We start from the raw sequence: 15,903 nt of genomic DNA, 5'->3' as shown, positions 1-15,903 counted from the left end.
AACAAGCTTCAAATGAGACCTCCGGAGGACGCAGCCTTCCCCAACGAGACAGCTCTCTCTCTCTCTCTCCGCACTGAAGATAAACACCTCACCTGAAGCAGGTGTCACAGGTAAAGTGTGTGTGTGTGTGTTTGCACCTGTTCAGAGAAGAAGCAGAAGCCCTTGTCTTCACGCACACACTCGTATGTTTCACCCAGCAGCGGGTTGAAGGGTTTACTGCCTGCTCTGTAATAGGTGGACGAGTATCCCGACACCGCAAACGCTGCCACGATAACCTGCACAAACACAGTGAGAACACGTCACAGCGCTGATGCCAGAAGGATTCTAACGCAACCACGAAACTACAGATTAACAACAACATAGTCCAAATGCTAACATCTGATAGGCTGTCAGGACCGATGACCCAGAAACAAGCAAAGCGTCATGTTTCACGCTGAAAACATGCGCATTGGCAACATTTACCTGACACGTTAAAGTTGTGGAGGACGTGGGTGTGTGAGTGTGGTTAAACTGGGCTACATCACAGCCGGTAATGAGGCCAGAGACTGAATTCACTCACGAGGGACGTGCGCTCCTGCTTCAGGCGCTGTGTGACTTTATCCTAGTATTTCACAGGATGTGGGCGAATGTGTGTGAACATTCATGTATGTCCTCAGACGGCCGAAAGCTCCAGCTGAAACCGGCTTCTGACTGGTGGTTTTCAGCTGGTCTAGCACAGGGCCGTCACACTGCCTCATTAGCTGTTGGTATGGGTCCCTATACGTACGCTTTGGAACAGTCAAAGCCGACCCTTGAAGACGCAGTGACATTTCTACATTTTAAAGCATGTCTAAAGTGTGATTGGTGTGATCATGACAGTTGCCGTGCTCTCATTGGCTGTCAGGTGTCGTACCATGCGCTCGTACGGGTCGTCCGTGTGAGCGGCTTTATCCAGCAGCTCCGTGTACTCCAGCTCTTCACACATGTGCTGCAGCGTGTTGAGCGGCTCGTTCAGCTCCACCGGCATGGACACCTTCGACAGGTCTTTCCCGATGTTGTTCTTCAGGATGTTCCACAGGTTAATGTTGGCCGTGTCCGGGGCGGGGGCCGGGAGACACGAACGCCGCCCGTTACGGAGCGCACCGCTGGCCAGATCTCCGTTCGGCACTGCGGGACACAACAAACGCTCACTGATGCTGGAAATATAGTGAACGTTATGATGGTGATATCAAAATAAATAACAGTGTAAATATATATATATAAATATAAATCAAGTTTTCTTTATGAATCTGCAAATGAAATATTCTGCTCAAGCTGGCTCTCAAAATCAGTCCGAATTTAAGGATTAATTCCGTTGAAAAGCAAAACATTTCTGTTTGGTTGAATAAAAGTAATGTTTTATATAACTCAATAATGGTTAAGCCACACGTGCGATAAGGATGAGGATGACACCGCCCCATTCATCCATTCATTCAGTTTTGAGCGAGTGGCATTTTATGATTGTCAGTCATAAAAGAAAGTGTGTTGTGCGTTGTTGTAACCTATAAAGAACAACATATTGGATGAAAGATGATTCAGCACAGATCGTGCTGAATCATCAACACAACAGAAACAGTTCTTCTGATTCTCTCTCTGATCCAATGTCAAATAACAGCTGCCACTGACACAAATGATTTGATATGGCAGATGAGTTTGGCTGAATCTCAAGAAAACCATCAAGAAATGTGTGGTCAGTCACAGTCAATGTGTCTCTATGCGTGTTTGTCCTTCAATGTCTGTGTGTGTGTGTGTGTGTGTGTGTGTGTGCGACAAAGGTCACGTCTGGCGTCAGGACAGCGTCCTGCTCTGATAAACACAGAAGGCAGATCTTACTCTGTCTGGAAACACTATCTGTGACGCTGGCGTTGTCCTCTGAAATGTTATCGCTCACATCGCTGACGTAAGACTCATCATCAGAGGCCTGCGAGGGAGAGAGAACGAGGGAGGTGATGTTACTCAATGTCTTTCATTTTGCGCAGTGCTGACTAACTGGAAAATGTGTGTGTGTGATGACCTTCGGCGGTCTGTGTGTGCAAGCAAACAAACACACACTTACACGCAATCACGACAACTGCGAAACGTTTGTGTGAAAGCCCAAACATAACCTAAGAACTGAATTATTTTGAAATCACGGATGCGTTGAATCCGACTTTCACTGTGCCATGCACACCCAAACATACGCTCTTAAAACTGAAGGTGCTTCACGATGCCGTCGACGAACCTTTGTGGTCTAAACGGTTCCATAAAGAACATCAGATTATGAAAAGGTAAGAAAGAGATGGTTCTCTTTGACTGAACGGTTCTTTGTGGAACCTGAAATGGTTCTTCCGTGGCATCGCTGTGAACAACCTTTTAAGCACCTTTGTTTTGACGAGTGCACACACATTTACTTTTCCCACCTCGTTCTCTGATGAACTGGCTGACAGAAGAACCTCCTGAGCATCGAAGAACTCAGACACAGACTCGGACATTGACAGTCTGCTCTCATTGGCCACCTGCTGGGACAGAGGGACGCCCACGTGGAGCGGCTCACCTGTCTGAACACACACACATTTAAAGAAATGATGTTACCCCACAATAACACATAATGTTAGGTCTTGTGCAGATGATGTTTCAAAGCATCATTAAATGCTGAGATGGATGAGTCGAAGAGAATTCACACGAATGCTGAGAGAATGATAAAAACATTGTTTACATGCACCCTCATAACGCGATTATAATACATAGGATTTTGACAATAATGACACTTGACCTCATGCAAACGCATAATCCAAGTAACATACAGTATGTGGCGTACGCCGGTTTTAATCGCAATAAGAAGGCATGTGAACACCTTATCGCATTTCTACTGCTCTGACCAAGGTGCGCATGTGCTTCTGTTACCCAAAGATGAAAATTCTGTCATCAGTTACTCACCTTCGAGTTGTTCCAAATGTGTATAAACGTAAGAAAGATATTTGGAAGAATGCACAGATCTCAACACCCATTGACTCCCACAGTAGGAAAAAATACTTTATCATTTTATTTGTTCTGTTGAACACCAAAGAAGATATTTTGAAGAATGTCAGACAGCAAACAGTTCTGGGGCACTTTTGACTACCGTTGTATTTTTTCCTACTGTGGGAGTCAATGGGGGTCGAGATCTGTCTGGTTATAAGCATTTTTCCAAATACCTTCATCTGTGTTCATCAGAACGAAGACATTTACACACGTTTGGAGCAACTCGAAGGGGAGTAAACGATGACAGAATTTTCATTTTTGGGTGAACTGTCCCTTTAAGTGCAAATTGATGGTTAACATGACAGTCTAAAGTTTTACTGTCAACACAACTCGCTGTCAGCAGTCTCCGCTCCGTATCTTCACACAGAAACAACGCGAACGCGATGACGGCGTACACCAACGTTGCGGAGGCATTCCCCATCATATTTCTACATTCATCACGGCGGCGAATAACCGTGAGAACGGTGTTTTGCATTTGACGCGAATATATTCAAACTATAGCCAGTAACACACACCTACTGTATCTGAGGTCATCGCTTGTGCTGTGTATTATAGCAAATCATCAGACGCATAAGACGTGTTGTCATGTAATGATCGCGCTATTGGTGCGCATGTAAACGTAGCCATTGAGAACAATGATCAAAACATCACTGAGCTGAAATCCAGTCGAACACAAAACGCTTGTGTTCAGAGAGACACAGTAACACCTGACGTGAGGTCCTTGAGTGTGAGCGGTCAGCGTGTCACCTTCACCCCTCCTCTCCCTCTCTGCTTCACGGCATTCCACGACCGCTTTCTAAACAACCGTGACCTCACTGAGGATCGAATGATACGTGAGATCGAATGATAAGTGATGAGAGAGAAGATCAAACCTCATCTGGACTGCTGATGATGTTCACGCTCACGACCTGCTCGGACAGAACCGACTCGGAGTGAATCCGGTTCAGACGGCTCTTCAGCTCAACGTTCTGCGACAAGGCCTGAACAACAGAAGCATCCGAAACACACGAGCTGACGAATGACCTGGATCTAAAGCCCAAACACCTGGAATCCTGATGCTAGTGTGTGAAATAAACACAGATGTACAGAGGCGGTAGGGCAGCGGTGGGCGGGGCTGACCTGTGACAGCGAGCGGCGAAGGGTCATCACGTGTGCCGGCTGGCCGGTCTGCTCTCGGTCCAGCAACACCTGCTTGATCTTCTCTTTCTCTATGGCCACGGTGTTGAAGGCAGACTTCAGCAGAGAGTGCACTGAAACACACACACAGTTCACGCTGGATTACGACCCGTCCGTTTATTTCTCGCGTGACTGACGGCACGATGCTTTTGTTTACCCTTCTGAGCCACGATGCAGAAATCCTCCTGCAGTTTGATGTAGTCGCCGGCGCCGTCGGTCAGACGCGTGACAGGGGTCTGAAAATCCCCCAGCTCCGCACACAGGTTAGGGTTGGAGGAGTGGAGACGCACTTGAGACATACTCGCGCTCAACGGAACCTGAAAAACACACACAAACTACAGTGAGAACGCACACGTCGGATTCCCTCCCAGAGCCCAGCGATTCCATCCAGCGAGGACGTGAAACACACTTTGCGAAGAGAAGTTTACTTCTGAGACACGCAGCAGTGAACCCTCAGCAACACGTCACACATCATGAGCTGAAAACAGGCTGTGATGAAGTCGTTTGTCAAAAATGAACCATGGTTTCACTACTGTAAGTCTTTAAACTGATGGTTATACATGTAAGGGGTCGTGTACAGGCAGCGTGATCAGGACCCGACAGCCGGCTGCTCATTTAACCCTTAACTTCATTGCCTGATATATTACTTGAGCGGTTTATTCATATTCTTTCTTTACTTTATACCTTACAGGTGTGAGAGTAAACACCTATTCGAGCGATCTTCCATCGATTTGGCGCCTTTAAATGAACGGACCCTGATGTTTGTGAGTGCGACTAAAGAAGCTTTTGAGTGTTGTTTCTAAAAACGGACAACCTGACAAACTTATGTGGTGAGACAAGAATATAATGTTTATTCGTCTCTGTCAATACATATCTGCTTGGTTTAAATCCTCTATATTGTGTTGAAGTCTTTGATTATTTAGGTCATTTCCTCCAGTATCTTAATAAAATATCTGATTGTGATGTACAGTGCTGTGTTGAGTTTTATTCATCGTTATACTGTGCTTTATACATATTTGAATAGAGCATTACTCCAATTATGCATAAAATTGAATCGCAAATGAATTTAATCCTCCATGGGAGGGATGATAATTGTTGAAATTAAATAAAAAACTATTTTAACAACGTGACTGTTTGGTCGTTAGGACGTGCTCATCACGTCCCAGAAACATTATTTTGTACGTCGCTGCGACTAATAGAGGGTATGCACGTGTCGTCACTTTCCCACGTGAACACGCCGGGACGCGCTCCCTTGAGTGGTAAAACTAAGGCAAAATGGCTGCGCTCAATAGGAGGAACAAAAAACCGGGACTAAAACACGCAATTATTTGCTGAAACTACAAGCAGCTGGACAAGACGGTGATCCTTACGACTACCTTATGACTTACACAGGAATCAGGTGTTCTTAGACACTCAAATGTTGCGCGGAATTGCGTTTCCTGATATTGTAACCACTCATTTTGCCCAGTGTTTTACCACTCAAGCAGGCGCGTTCTGGCGTGTTCACGTGGGAAAGTGACGATGTGCATACCCTCTATATTAGGGATGTAACGATTCACTCAGCTCACGATGCGATGCGATTCACGATTCTGATCTCACGATGCGATTTATTCACGATTTACTTTTACAAAATGAGTTGAAACAAATTAGAAATGAACAACTTCCCTTGCACTATTTCTTAAATGCTTCACGTTTCTTTGTATAATATATTTTTATATTTCAAATAACAAAACTAAACTGCAATTTTAAAACAAATTAATAATAGAAAAAGTCTCTTTAATATAAACAAACTAATACTGTCTGTGCTTTTCTTGGATTTTTTTGCATTTAAGAAATATCAGCATGTCCACGTTTAGGTTTGCAGTGAACATGGCGGCCCCTGCTGTTCAAAAAATGTATTGCGATCAACCGATTTGAATCGTCACACATTATAATCGATTTTCAACCGGCTCACGGTGAATCGTTACATCCCTACTCTATATGGTACGCTCCACGTGTGTCTTCAGAAGGTAATCACCACGTCCAAGCAACATCCAATGTTACGTCGTCATGACGAATATGGGAATCACAAAGTTACGTCACTGGAACGTTATTTGGTACGTCGTGGCAACGAATATGGTCCGGTCCAGGTACGTCGTCACAACGTAACTGTGTTAGCTGGGGAGCTCTAAACCAGGCTGGTCGGTAATAAGATTTCTCACCAGAGTTATTATAGTTTTGATTTTGGTTTTATTTAGTTTATTAATCTTTTAAATTAGCTTTTATTTTTAGATCTTTCAAGTTTTAGAAAGTTTTAGAAATTTTGGTATATGCTTTTGTCTTTTTATCATTTATTTGTATGCTTTTTGTTGCTATATAATATGAATTCATTTCTATTTTAGTTTTTGTTTATTATTGTAATTTGAGTGCTTTTAACTTATTTCAATTTATTTTTGAGACAACGTTTCAATTTTTCCTTTGGTGAAGTTTTTCCCATAATTTTTAGGTCAATATTTGATTTGATTTCAATGAACAGAGACGTTTTCAAAATTTTAATTTTAGTAAACAAAAATAACCTTGTTTCTTCCACTGAGAATCAGGGTAAACTAACATTTCTTCTATAAAAGTGTATAGAAAAGCCAATGTGAATCAGCCCTGTGCGCAAGCGTCTGAGAGACTACAGCGTGATGATGTCATGATGTGATAGCAAGATGACATCACAGCGATGGTTCTGCTTACTTTCGCAATGTGTGACTGAAGAAGGGACTGGACCTGGAGTGAACACAAGACACATTCTCAATCAACACACACATAGCATCACACAAGACCTGTCACAATTGACCACACATGACCTTATGAAGCGAGTTCAATACAAGATTCATGTTAAACTCTATGAACAACATCTGTGGCATGATGTCTAGAACTGAGAAAATCATTTTGACTCATCCCTCAATAATTGTCTTCTGATTTACAAAGCACATTTAAAAACAACAGCGGAGTAGACCGAACAACTCTATAGACAAACCCACAAAGAATAACATGAAGAAACAATCAACAAAACAACAACAAAAGAAAACATGTCCTTTAAACGGTGGCTGACATGCTGTTAAAGGTTGTGAAAGGGTTGTGAAATGGTTGTGAAATGGTTTATAATGGATCCAGCGAGTGAAATGTCAGGTGTGGGGAGTGTTTGAGCTCAGCTCATTCTCTTTATCTTCAGAGGTTAAGCACTGACATAATGACGTGTGTTCAGAGGGGAAAGTGGAGTTAAATACACACATTAAACTCTCACAGACTGTGACGAGTGAATTACGTCCGATGATAGAGGTGTATTCTCACACGCTGAATAATCTGTGCTGTGGACGATGAAGCATGCTACAGTCGTGACCGATCTGATGTTCAGTGAATGAGTGCTGGAGATGAGTGTGGTGTACCTGCAGTTGTAATTTTGCATCTTTGCTGACACTTTTAGTCCTCCATCTTCTGCTGCCTCGCTTCTCTTTCTTTCTCAAATCAACACAGTTACTCTACATTACACACACACACACACACACACACACACACACACGGGTGAGAGGGTTAATAGCAGAAACCGCCGGCAGTGACGCGAGCAGATGAGATGTCTGGTGATGACCTCTTTATAGTTAGAGAAAGTGATGAGAATGACATCAGTGAGGATGTCTGAGTCGATACCGTATACATATCCAATGCATATATCCAACACAATAACAAAAATAACATCCGACATCTGATTTGGGCCACTTTCTAATATGGTTCTGAAATACGATTTGATATCTGTGTAAGAGTGACAATATCAGGCGTTTACTGCCATGATCAGCTCATAGAGCGACAAGACCAGTCTGACCAACACAGAGCTGCACTGTCTGATGGGAGATTGAATAAAACAAATGGAATCTGTCTATCAGGCGTTACATAGAGCGTGTGTGCGCGTGTGTGTGTGTGCGTGCGCACATGTGTGTGCGTGTGTGTGTGTGCGTGCGCGCGTGTGTGAGCGCTTGTGCGTGTGTGTGTGCGCATGTGTGCGCGTGTGTGTGCGTGTGTGAGCGCTTGTGCGTGTGTGTGTGTGCGTGCGCGCATGTGTGCGCGTGTGTGTGTGTGAGCGCTTGTGCGTGTGTGTGCGTGTGTGTGTGCGTGTGTGCGAGCGTGTGTGTGTGTGTGTACCTGCATGTCGGTGAAGTTTGGAGCTGACTGTGTCCTCTGAAGGATCTCCAGACTTTGCAGCAGTTGATTCAATTCCAGAAGACTAGACTGACAGTAGGCGAGTTCTGAAACACACACACACCTGTAGATTTCACACCTGTTTGTACTGAATCAACCAGATTTCTAGTTTTTTCTATTTTTTGTTGATGAAGCACAGAAGCAGTTTCATGAAACATTACCTTCTGTGCACTTGTCCATCTCCTCTGACTCCTGTAACCAGGCGGCTACTTTACTCTGTCCATTACTACAGGACGGAGGCAGCTGCCACGACAGACTGCCGGGTTTAACCTGATCGATGACATACACACACATCTGAATTTTGGTACAATTGTAAATAAAGCTCTCAGTACAAAAGCCGTCACATAGCCCGTGAACATTCTCAATAAAACACAGCCCCGATTGATCAGAAAGTGTTTGTCTAGACAGACAGAAGGTTGTGTAGTCAAGCAGACGGCGAGCTGCTCCAACATCATTACATATTTACAGACGCGCAGAGGACGGAGGAGGCGGCAGTGACCTTGCTTTGGTGTGCGCTGGAGGGGGTGGTCTGGGGAGATTCGGCGCTGGCAGACGGAGGGAAGGTCCGTAGCGTAGCGTCACGAGGAGAGCGGACGATCTCGTTCTGACGGAACAAGCGATGATGGCGGAGCTTGCACACCCAGATGTCAAAAACGTCTGGAGATTTCACCTTGACGGAGAGATTAAAGACAAGCTATTTAAAGAAACACACAATTACTGTCTGTATATGTTTACTGTCCACACGTGATGTTCACCTTCAGATGGTAGATGTGCTCTTCTGTGTCCAGATCGATGCGGCGAGCTCTTTTCTTAACGGACATGACAGACAGTCCCACATCTATACTGCCATGAAGCTTTGCTTTCTGAATCTGACACAAACACACACTGTATTCATTTAATCCTCATGGTCTGTCGTTCCCGTTCGTATCGCTTTAAAGTTCCATCGAAATCAGAATGAAAGTTTTTTTGTTTGTTTAAATATGAACTATGCGAGTCTTGAGGATATATCCTTATATATGTCTTCTAAAACCTTTTAATTTTCATCATTTTGCAGTTCAGCCTCCAGGAGCTACTGTATAGGACCTGTGTATGACTCTTCCTTCTGTAGACACAAAAGAAGATATTTTTAGAAATGTCTCAGTTCTTCTTTTGTGTTCTGCAGAAGAAAGAAAGTCATACAGGTTTGGAATGGCATGAGGGTGAATAACCGATGAAACACATTTCGTTTTCTCTTTAAGGGTAAGAGAAGAAACCCACACTCTCTGTTCTGTACAGTTTTGGTGCGTCAGGACTCAGAGACGATTGTGCTTTTCATCTACTCTGAGTCACGACACAGCAGCCAATCAGAGCTCACCCTCCCTCCCTCTGACCAACCTACACACATCTCATCGTCATCATTCACACAACACTCACAGGACCATTTAACAACCAAGACCAAACTCACATCCACAGGAGACTTGGAGTATTTCAGGATCCCGTTATCCAGAACAAAAAACCGCTGCGTGGAAAAAAGAAAAGCCGCAATTCATAACACTTCTTATGACCTTTTTCATGGTTAACATCAAAACAAAATTTGTTTATTAAGCAAGTATATAGAAAATCTGTATAATAAAACAATTGAAAACGTTTAATAATGATTTATATTCGGGTGCAACTTTGTGGGAAATGTAAGTTTGACGTCATTTGACATACGCAACAAGGGCATGAAGTAACCTGAAAGGCACGAAGTTATGGATTGCGGTTTGATAGCGTAAAGAGCGTCTGTCTGTGTGAAGGTTCAGACCTTGTGCCAGCCCTTCAGAGGCCATTTTCTCTTCTTCAGCATGAAGCCTTCATGTTTCTCAGGTCTCTGAATGTGACTCTGTCCGATCTTCAGCCCCTCGATGATCTCCCAGCTGTCCGTCTCCTGCACAAGAGAAATCAGATGATGTCAGGATGTGTTTATCACAGCGTTCACAGTTTACTCATTAAATATCTCATCGAACAGACGGCGAGCGAAATAATCATCTGGAAATATGCACAAAAACGCACAAATTCACAGGCGGTGAGGTGAATATCTGAAGAAAATAGGTGGTGGTGGTGGTAAGTGGTTATTCTTGGTGTTGCCGTTCTCCTTTGCGGTTGCTAAGATGGGTTAGGCCGTGTTCACACTTGACTTCTTTTTTGAAGCTGCTGGCGTCTGTTTTACATTACAATCCTATGGAGTAAACCGTGTTTTCCAAAAAAGTCCTGAGCGCTTTTTTAAACGCCGGCGTCTTTTTCTGCAGTCTTTTGAGGTTGAAAAAAGTTGGAACTTTTCTTAAAAAACGCCCTACGTCAAGCACCTTTTTCAGAGCTAACCAATGACAGAGACCTGTCGTTTCCATAACAACATGCGTGATTGGTCGAGAAGGCTCAAGCTTGAAAAAATAAAATGGCGGCCGAAACGCACGTTGGAACATAGTTTTGTATAAATGTAAGTTTAATTTTCACTTTCAATAACCGCTGATGGCATTTCTAGCGAGAAATGAGCATTGTAGTTTTTAAATATGTGATTAGTTATTGCAAAGACGCTCTCTGTTTGTAATTCAAATAGACTTCCGTTACGCTGCCTATGACGCTGTCTCTCTCTAAGATGCCTTCGTGCACTAATGCTATCTTCAAACATTGCCGGGTGCTATTTATAACCACACCGCTGGGAGCGTTTTCTTGTTAAAAGAGTCAAGTGTGAACACATCCTTAGATGCGTTTTATTATATTATTGCCAGTTGTTATCAACACACTGTATTCCTTCATCTCTGGATGTGTTTGCTACTGTAAACCCACCTCATGTCTGTATGATATTCTGCTCCTTTAATAAGATCCTGTATGTACATTAAGTCATTTAAGGTTTTCGTTCATTTTAAATGATTTTATTATAGCTGAGAAAAGTAAAAGCACCTCTCATGAAACCGCATTCACATCTGTAACACAATCTCTTATTCTTCACAATCACTGACATGAACAACTCCAGAACAGTGATCATCTACTGTCTGAGCAAACAACAGAATGACATGCAGAAACAGTGATGTTGACCTGAACAAACATGTCTTTAAGTGCACTTTAAGTGACTGTAAACAACATTCTGCTCCCGCTGTTACCATAGCAACATCTTCCCTCATCCTGAAGTGTATATTAATCAGTATTGATCAGTCTGATAGGTCACCCACTCAATACCCCAACTAAACTCCTCAATTCTTTCTCATTGCAGACTGTAGAAGAGCTCTTCAGATTTTATTTTTCATTTGAATACTAGAGTAGTGTGCTTTGAAGGTGCAATGATAATTCTTTGTTTTTACACAACAAATTAAATTGAACTAATCATATTTTGTCGTCTTATACTACTGAAGTTTTGGTTGAAGCACTTTGTTTATTGTCAGGTCTTTGTGGAAGCTCCTATACCATTTCAACTATTGCAAACTATTGCAGCATCTACATTTTCATAAATACTTCAGAGGGCCATTCTAATATCACACAGCTCGGTCCCGCAGGAAAAAAAACACATTTACTTTCTCCCCGAAGAAAATTGATGTTTGGAAACATAACATATAACCCTTTCTAGACACACCTACTGTCTAATAATCAAAATCATAGTGTTGATGTATATAACCCACAATGCTGAAGAGAAAATCAGACTTCTGTTACCATGGATATGAAAATCACAATAAAAGATTTATACAGTCATGGCCCATGAGACCCTGCGAACGACTCACAAACTGCTTACAAATATCTATATATCTGAAATATATTCAGATTAACATAAAACATAAATCAGAGTTGTAATGTTGTGATTCATTAATTTAGAGCTTGTTGGTTTGGCTCATGGCCCAGGGCTGTTTTAAACGCTGAGTAAATATTTCATGTTTTACACTGCCTATGCTTCACCCTGAGAATCACGTCTTAATTCAATTTGTTGCAATTGATTCTGTTCACGAGTTCTGTTCATATCCTTCAGCTTGAGACAAGAACACTATGCTCCTCTGTCAAGCCATCATTTAAAATATAAATAAATAAAAATGTGTTCATTCAGGATTAAAAAACGTCTCGACCAAGTACTGAAAATGCCTTAACCCAGGATTGAAAATGTGTGAACCCAGGATTAAAAAAGTCTTAACCCAGGGTTAAAAATGTTGCAAGCCAGGATAAAAAATGACTTAACCCAGGGTTAAAAATGTCTCAGGCCAGGATAAAAAATGACTTAACCCAGGGTTAAAAATGTCTCAGGCCAGGATAAAAAATGACTTAACCCGGGGTTAAAAATACCATGAGACAGGATAAAAAATGACTTAACCCAGGGTTAAAAATGCCATGAGACCGGATAAAAAATGACTTAACCCAGGGTTAAAAATGCCATGAGACAGGATGAAAAATGACTTAACCCAGGGTAAAAATGTCTCAGGCCAAGATAAAGAATTACTTAACCCACGGTAAAAATGTACTAACCCAGGGCTGAAAATATCTTAACCCAGGGTTAAAAATGCCTTAACCCAGGATTGAAAATGTGCTAACCCAGGATGAAAAATGATTTAACCCAGGGTTAAAATATGTTAATCCAGGATTGGAAATATCTTAACCCAGGGCTAAAAATGACTTAATCTATGATTATAATTCCTATAACATCACCTGCTGGTATGGGCATCTGGGTGCTAAGAGCTCACAAAACAAGCTCACAAGGATCATTAATATGGCTAGCAAGATCATTTTGGACCCCCAGAGGCAGCTAGTGGAACTGTCCACAAATCAGACAAGGAAGAAAGCCTCACAAAAAACTCAGGACCTCAGCCACCCTCTTCAACATGAATTTGAAAAACTTCCTTCAGGCACACGGTACAGGGTGCCCACAGCAACTAGTACTATTATTAAGAAATCTTTTATTCCATCTGCCATTATTTTATTAAATAAATGACCCATAACAAAGTCTAAGTTAGGGCTTTCAGTTTTAGCCTAACGTTTTACATCTACACACTTATAGGGGCAGTGCCCGGTTGCATAAAGCACCTTAAGTTTTTCCCTTAAGTGTGACACTTAAGGGGTGATTTCTCTTTACCAAACACAATAGGAGAATAATTTAAGTAAAACTTAAGGTATATTTAAGGGCACACTTAAGGGAAAATTACACTTAAGGTGCTTTAAGCAACCGGGCCCAGGTTTCCAGACAGGACTTAAACCTAGTCTCAGACTAACTTTAATGTGAGAGAATGCCATGAATGATAAACACAACCCCAAGGAGAGTTTTTGAGTGTGTCTTGCCTGTCGACTGTCTCTCTGAGAGGAAGAGGACGAGGATGCGCTCTTGTGTGTGGGGGTGGAGCTCTTGTGTGAAGAGGTGGAGCTCTTGTGAATGGGCGTGGCACCCTTCTCCTCCAGGCTGGTGGCTCGGCTATGATGGCGAGACATGATAACGGGGCCTCTCTGCCTCCGTCTCTCTTTCGATTCTCTCTTTCTTTTTATTTACAGACTTCTGTAGTTCCTGTAAAGCGCAGCATGACCAGCGAATCCTCGTGCACTTTTACCTGAAACACAAATGAAGGGAGAATGTGAGATCAGCAGAGATATCTGAACGCGGCAACAACAATTACACTGTAATAAAAACCATTTCAACACATTCAACTCGACATGGTGATACGACTTATTCAACTGAACATCTTTTTAACTAAACCACACCCAAATGAAAGATTTGTTAAGCCTGTGATGTTTTCTTTTTCCTGACCATGTTATTATGACAGACATAATGTAATATGACGGACATAATGTAATTCTCATGTTAACTGGTTATTACTGTACTTTTAAAAGCTATGATGTGTTATAAAACACAGGCACGGTGAATGACATGAAGAGTTGGAAATTGGATTTCCATTGATCATAGGAATCGTCCAATCAGCATTGAGCACGACTCATTATGTTCTTTATCTTTTCTGCGTCATTAAGCAAGAGTCTATCAACCGTCTGACAGTCGCTGGGTTTAAGGATTGACTACAGTTCTGAATCGAAAGGAATTTAATGACTAATGAATCCATTAATGGGTCTGTTATCACTCTTTAAAGAGCACGTTACCTGGATGTCCTAAAATTGACAGTATTTCAGTGTGTGACGTAGCTTTCCTTCAATGTTAAAGATCTGCAAAGTTGTTAATCAAAAAAGTCCATGATAAATCAAGATATTGTCTCCCAAAATAAGGAGTCGACTCCAAACTGTCCTAACGAGTCGTTTCGTTTTCGAGTCTTTTGAGTGTAACCTTTCCAGGTAACGAATTAACACATCTGCATAATTAACCCACAAACACTTCTGATAGTTTTCGTGTTTACATCCTGTAGACGCTTTTTCTGTGCTGCAAAATCAAGCATGTAGTTGATTTTACTTCCAAATCCCAAGGAAGGATTCAAATATTTTCCCCACGATTGCACAGCAGTATAATCCAAACCTTTTGTCATATTACTGACAACTTGTTCTCCAACCTTGGCGAGTTCAGTGTGGGACTTGCTAAACTCTTGTTCATGGAAGATGGGTCAGCATGACTTTATTTGGACCAATAAACATCTCTGAATCACAACCTGTAAGACGTGTAAGTTATATCTTCAATTGATTGTTGAAAATCGCTCATTTTGTGGTGTACACTTACAGCAGCTATTACTGTCCTATTGAAATAGTTCTGATAATCCGGTGTGAGCCCACTATTGTCTTAAAATCTGTCGTTTAATGTCGAGTGTCTGTCGTTTTTATTACTTGAATTTGTGATAAAGGATTTGAATAGATTTAGTTTATATGCTGTAATGTTTCATAAGTCAGTCACGTTAGCATTGCGGCTAACGCATATAACAGTTACAATATTTTTTCTGTTTAGCTGTGGGTCCAGTTCGCTTCCATAAGTGTAAAAATGTGTCGTTTAATGTCGAGTGTCTGTCGTTTTTATTACTTGGATTCATGATAAAGGATGTGGATGGATTTCGTTGATATGATGTAATGTTTCATAAGTCAGTTACGTTAGCATTGCGGCATTAATGTGGCTTTACTGTACTGTGCTTACTGTTTAGCTGTGGGTCCTTTCGCGTACATAAGTGTCATTATCTTTTTAACACAAATCGATGTCATGTTGTAACCTTAGTATCTCTGTGTACTAATAATCTTTGTGTAAGTTACTAATAAGCCTCCAAGAGCTGAAATGTAGTAGTGCGTCTACGCGGAAAGACCAATCACAACAGACTGGGGTAGCCGACCAATCGGAGCACAGTGGGCTTGTGGAAGAGCGGGGTTTAGAGAAACTGAATCTTCGAACTGCTTGGAGGGAATCGTTTAGAGATCTTTGAGAAATGAGGTGATATTAAATGCATATTTTGAGAAAATGACAGCGTTATTTGACCTCGGATGCATTTAAACCTGTTGTTGGGGACTCGTATACAATATTGGGACACTTAAAAATAGAACACAATGGGCACTTTAAGAAGCACCAATAATAACTTAAACTTTAATTTAAAG

General features: G+C 41.9%; 1 protein-coding gene across 1 annotated transcript in view; it reads right to left on the bottom strand.

The window, feature by feature from the left end:
- osbpl6 (oxysterol binding protein-like 6) overlaps positions 1 to 15,903 on the bottom strand; it is a 38,959-nt gene that overhangs the window by 8,006 nt on the left and 15,050 nt on the right. The window contains 16 exon segments of the mRNA XM_057335721.1: positions 138 to 275; positions 893 to 1,146; positions 1,852 to 1,939; positions 2,418 to 2,555; positions 3,891 to 4,072; positions 4,074 to 4,268; positions 4,352 to 4,511; positions 6,913 to 6,945; positions 7,608 to 7,700; positions 8,356 to 8,459; positions 8,574 to 8,682; positions 8,912 to 9,082; positions 9,168 to 9,281; positions 9,857 to 9,910; positions 10,196 to 10,318; positions 13,681 to 13,943. Coding sequence (XP_057191704.1) covers positions 138 to 275; positions 893 to 1,146; positions 1,852 to 1,939; positions 2,418 to 2,555; positions 3,891 to 4,072; positions 4,074 to 4,268; positions 4,352 to 4,511; positions 6,913 to 6,945; positions 7,608 to 7,700; positions 8,356 to 8,459; positions 8,574 to 8,682; positions 8,912 to 9,082; positions 9,168 to 9,281; positions 9,857 to 9,910; positions 10,196 to 10,318; positions 13,681 to 13,827 — 2,103 coding nt within the window. The 5' untranslated portion in view covers positions 13,828 to 13,943.

This window comes from Triplophysa rosa, linkage group LG6 (genome assembly GCF_024868665.1).
Source record: "Triplophysa rosa linkage group LG6, Trosa_1v2, whole genome shotgun sequence".
Lineage (NCBI taxonomy): Eukaryota > Metazoa > Chordata > Actinopteri > Cypriniformes > Nemacheilidae > Triplophysa > Triplophysa rosa.
Note: the sequence above shows the minus strand (reverse complement) of the source record. Positions and strands in the feature narration are given on the sequence as shown.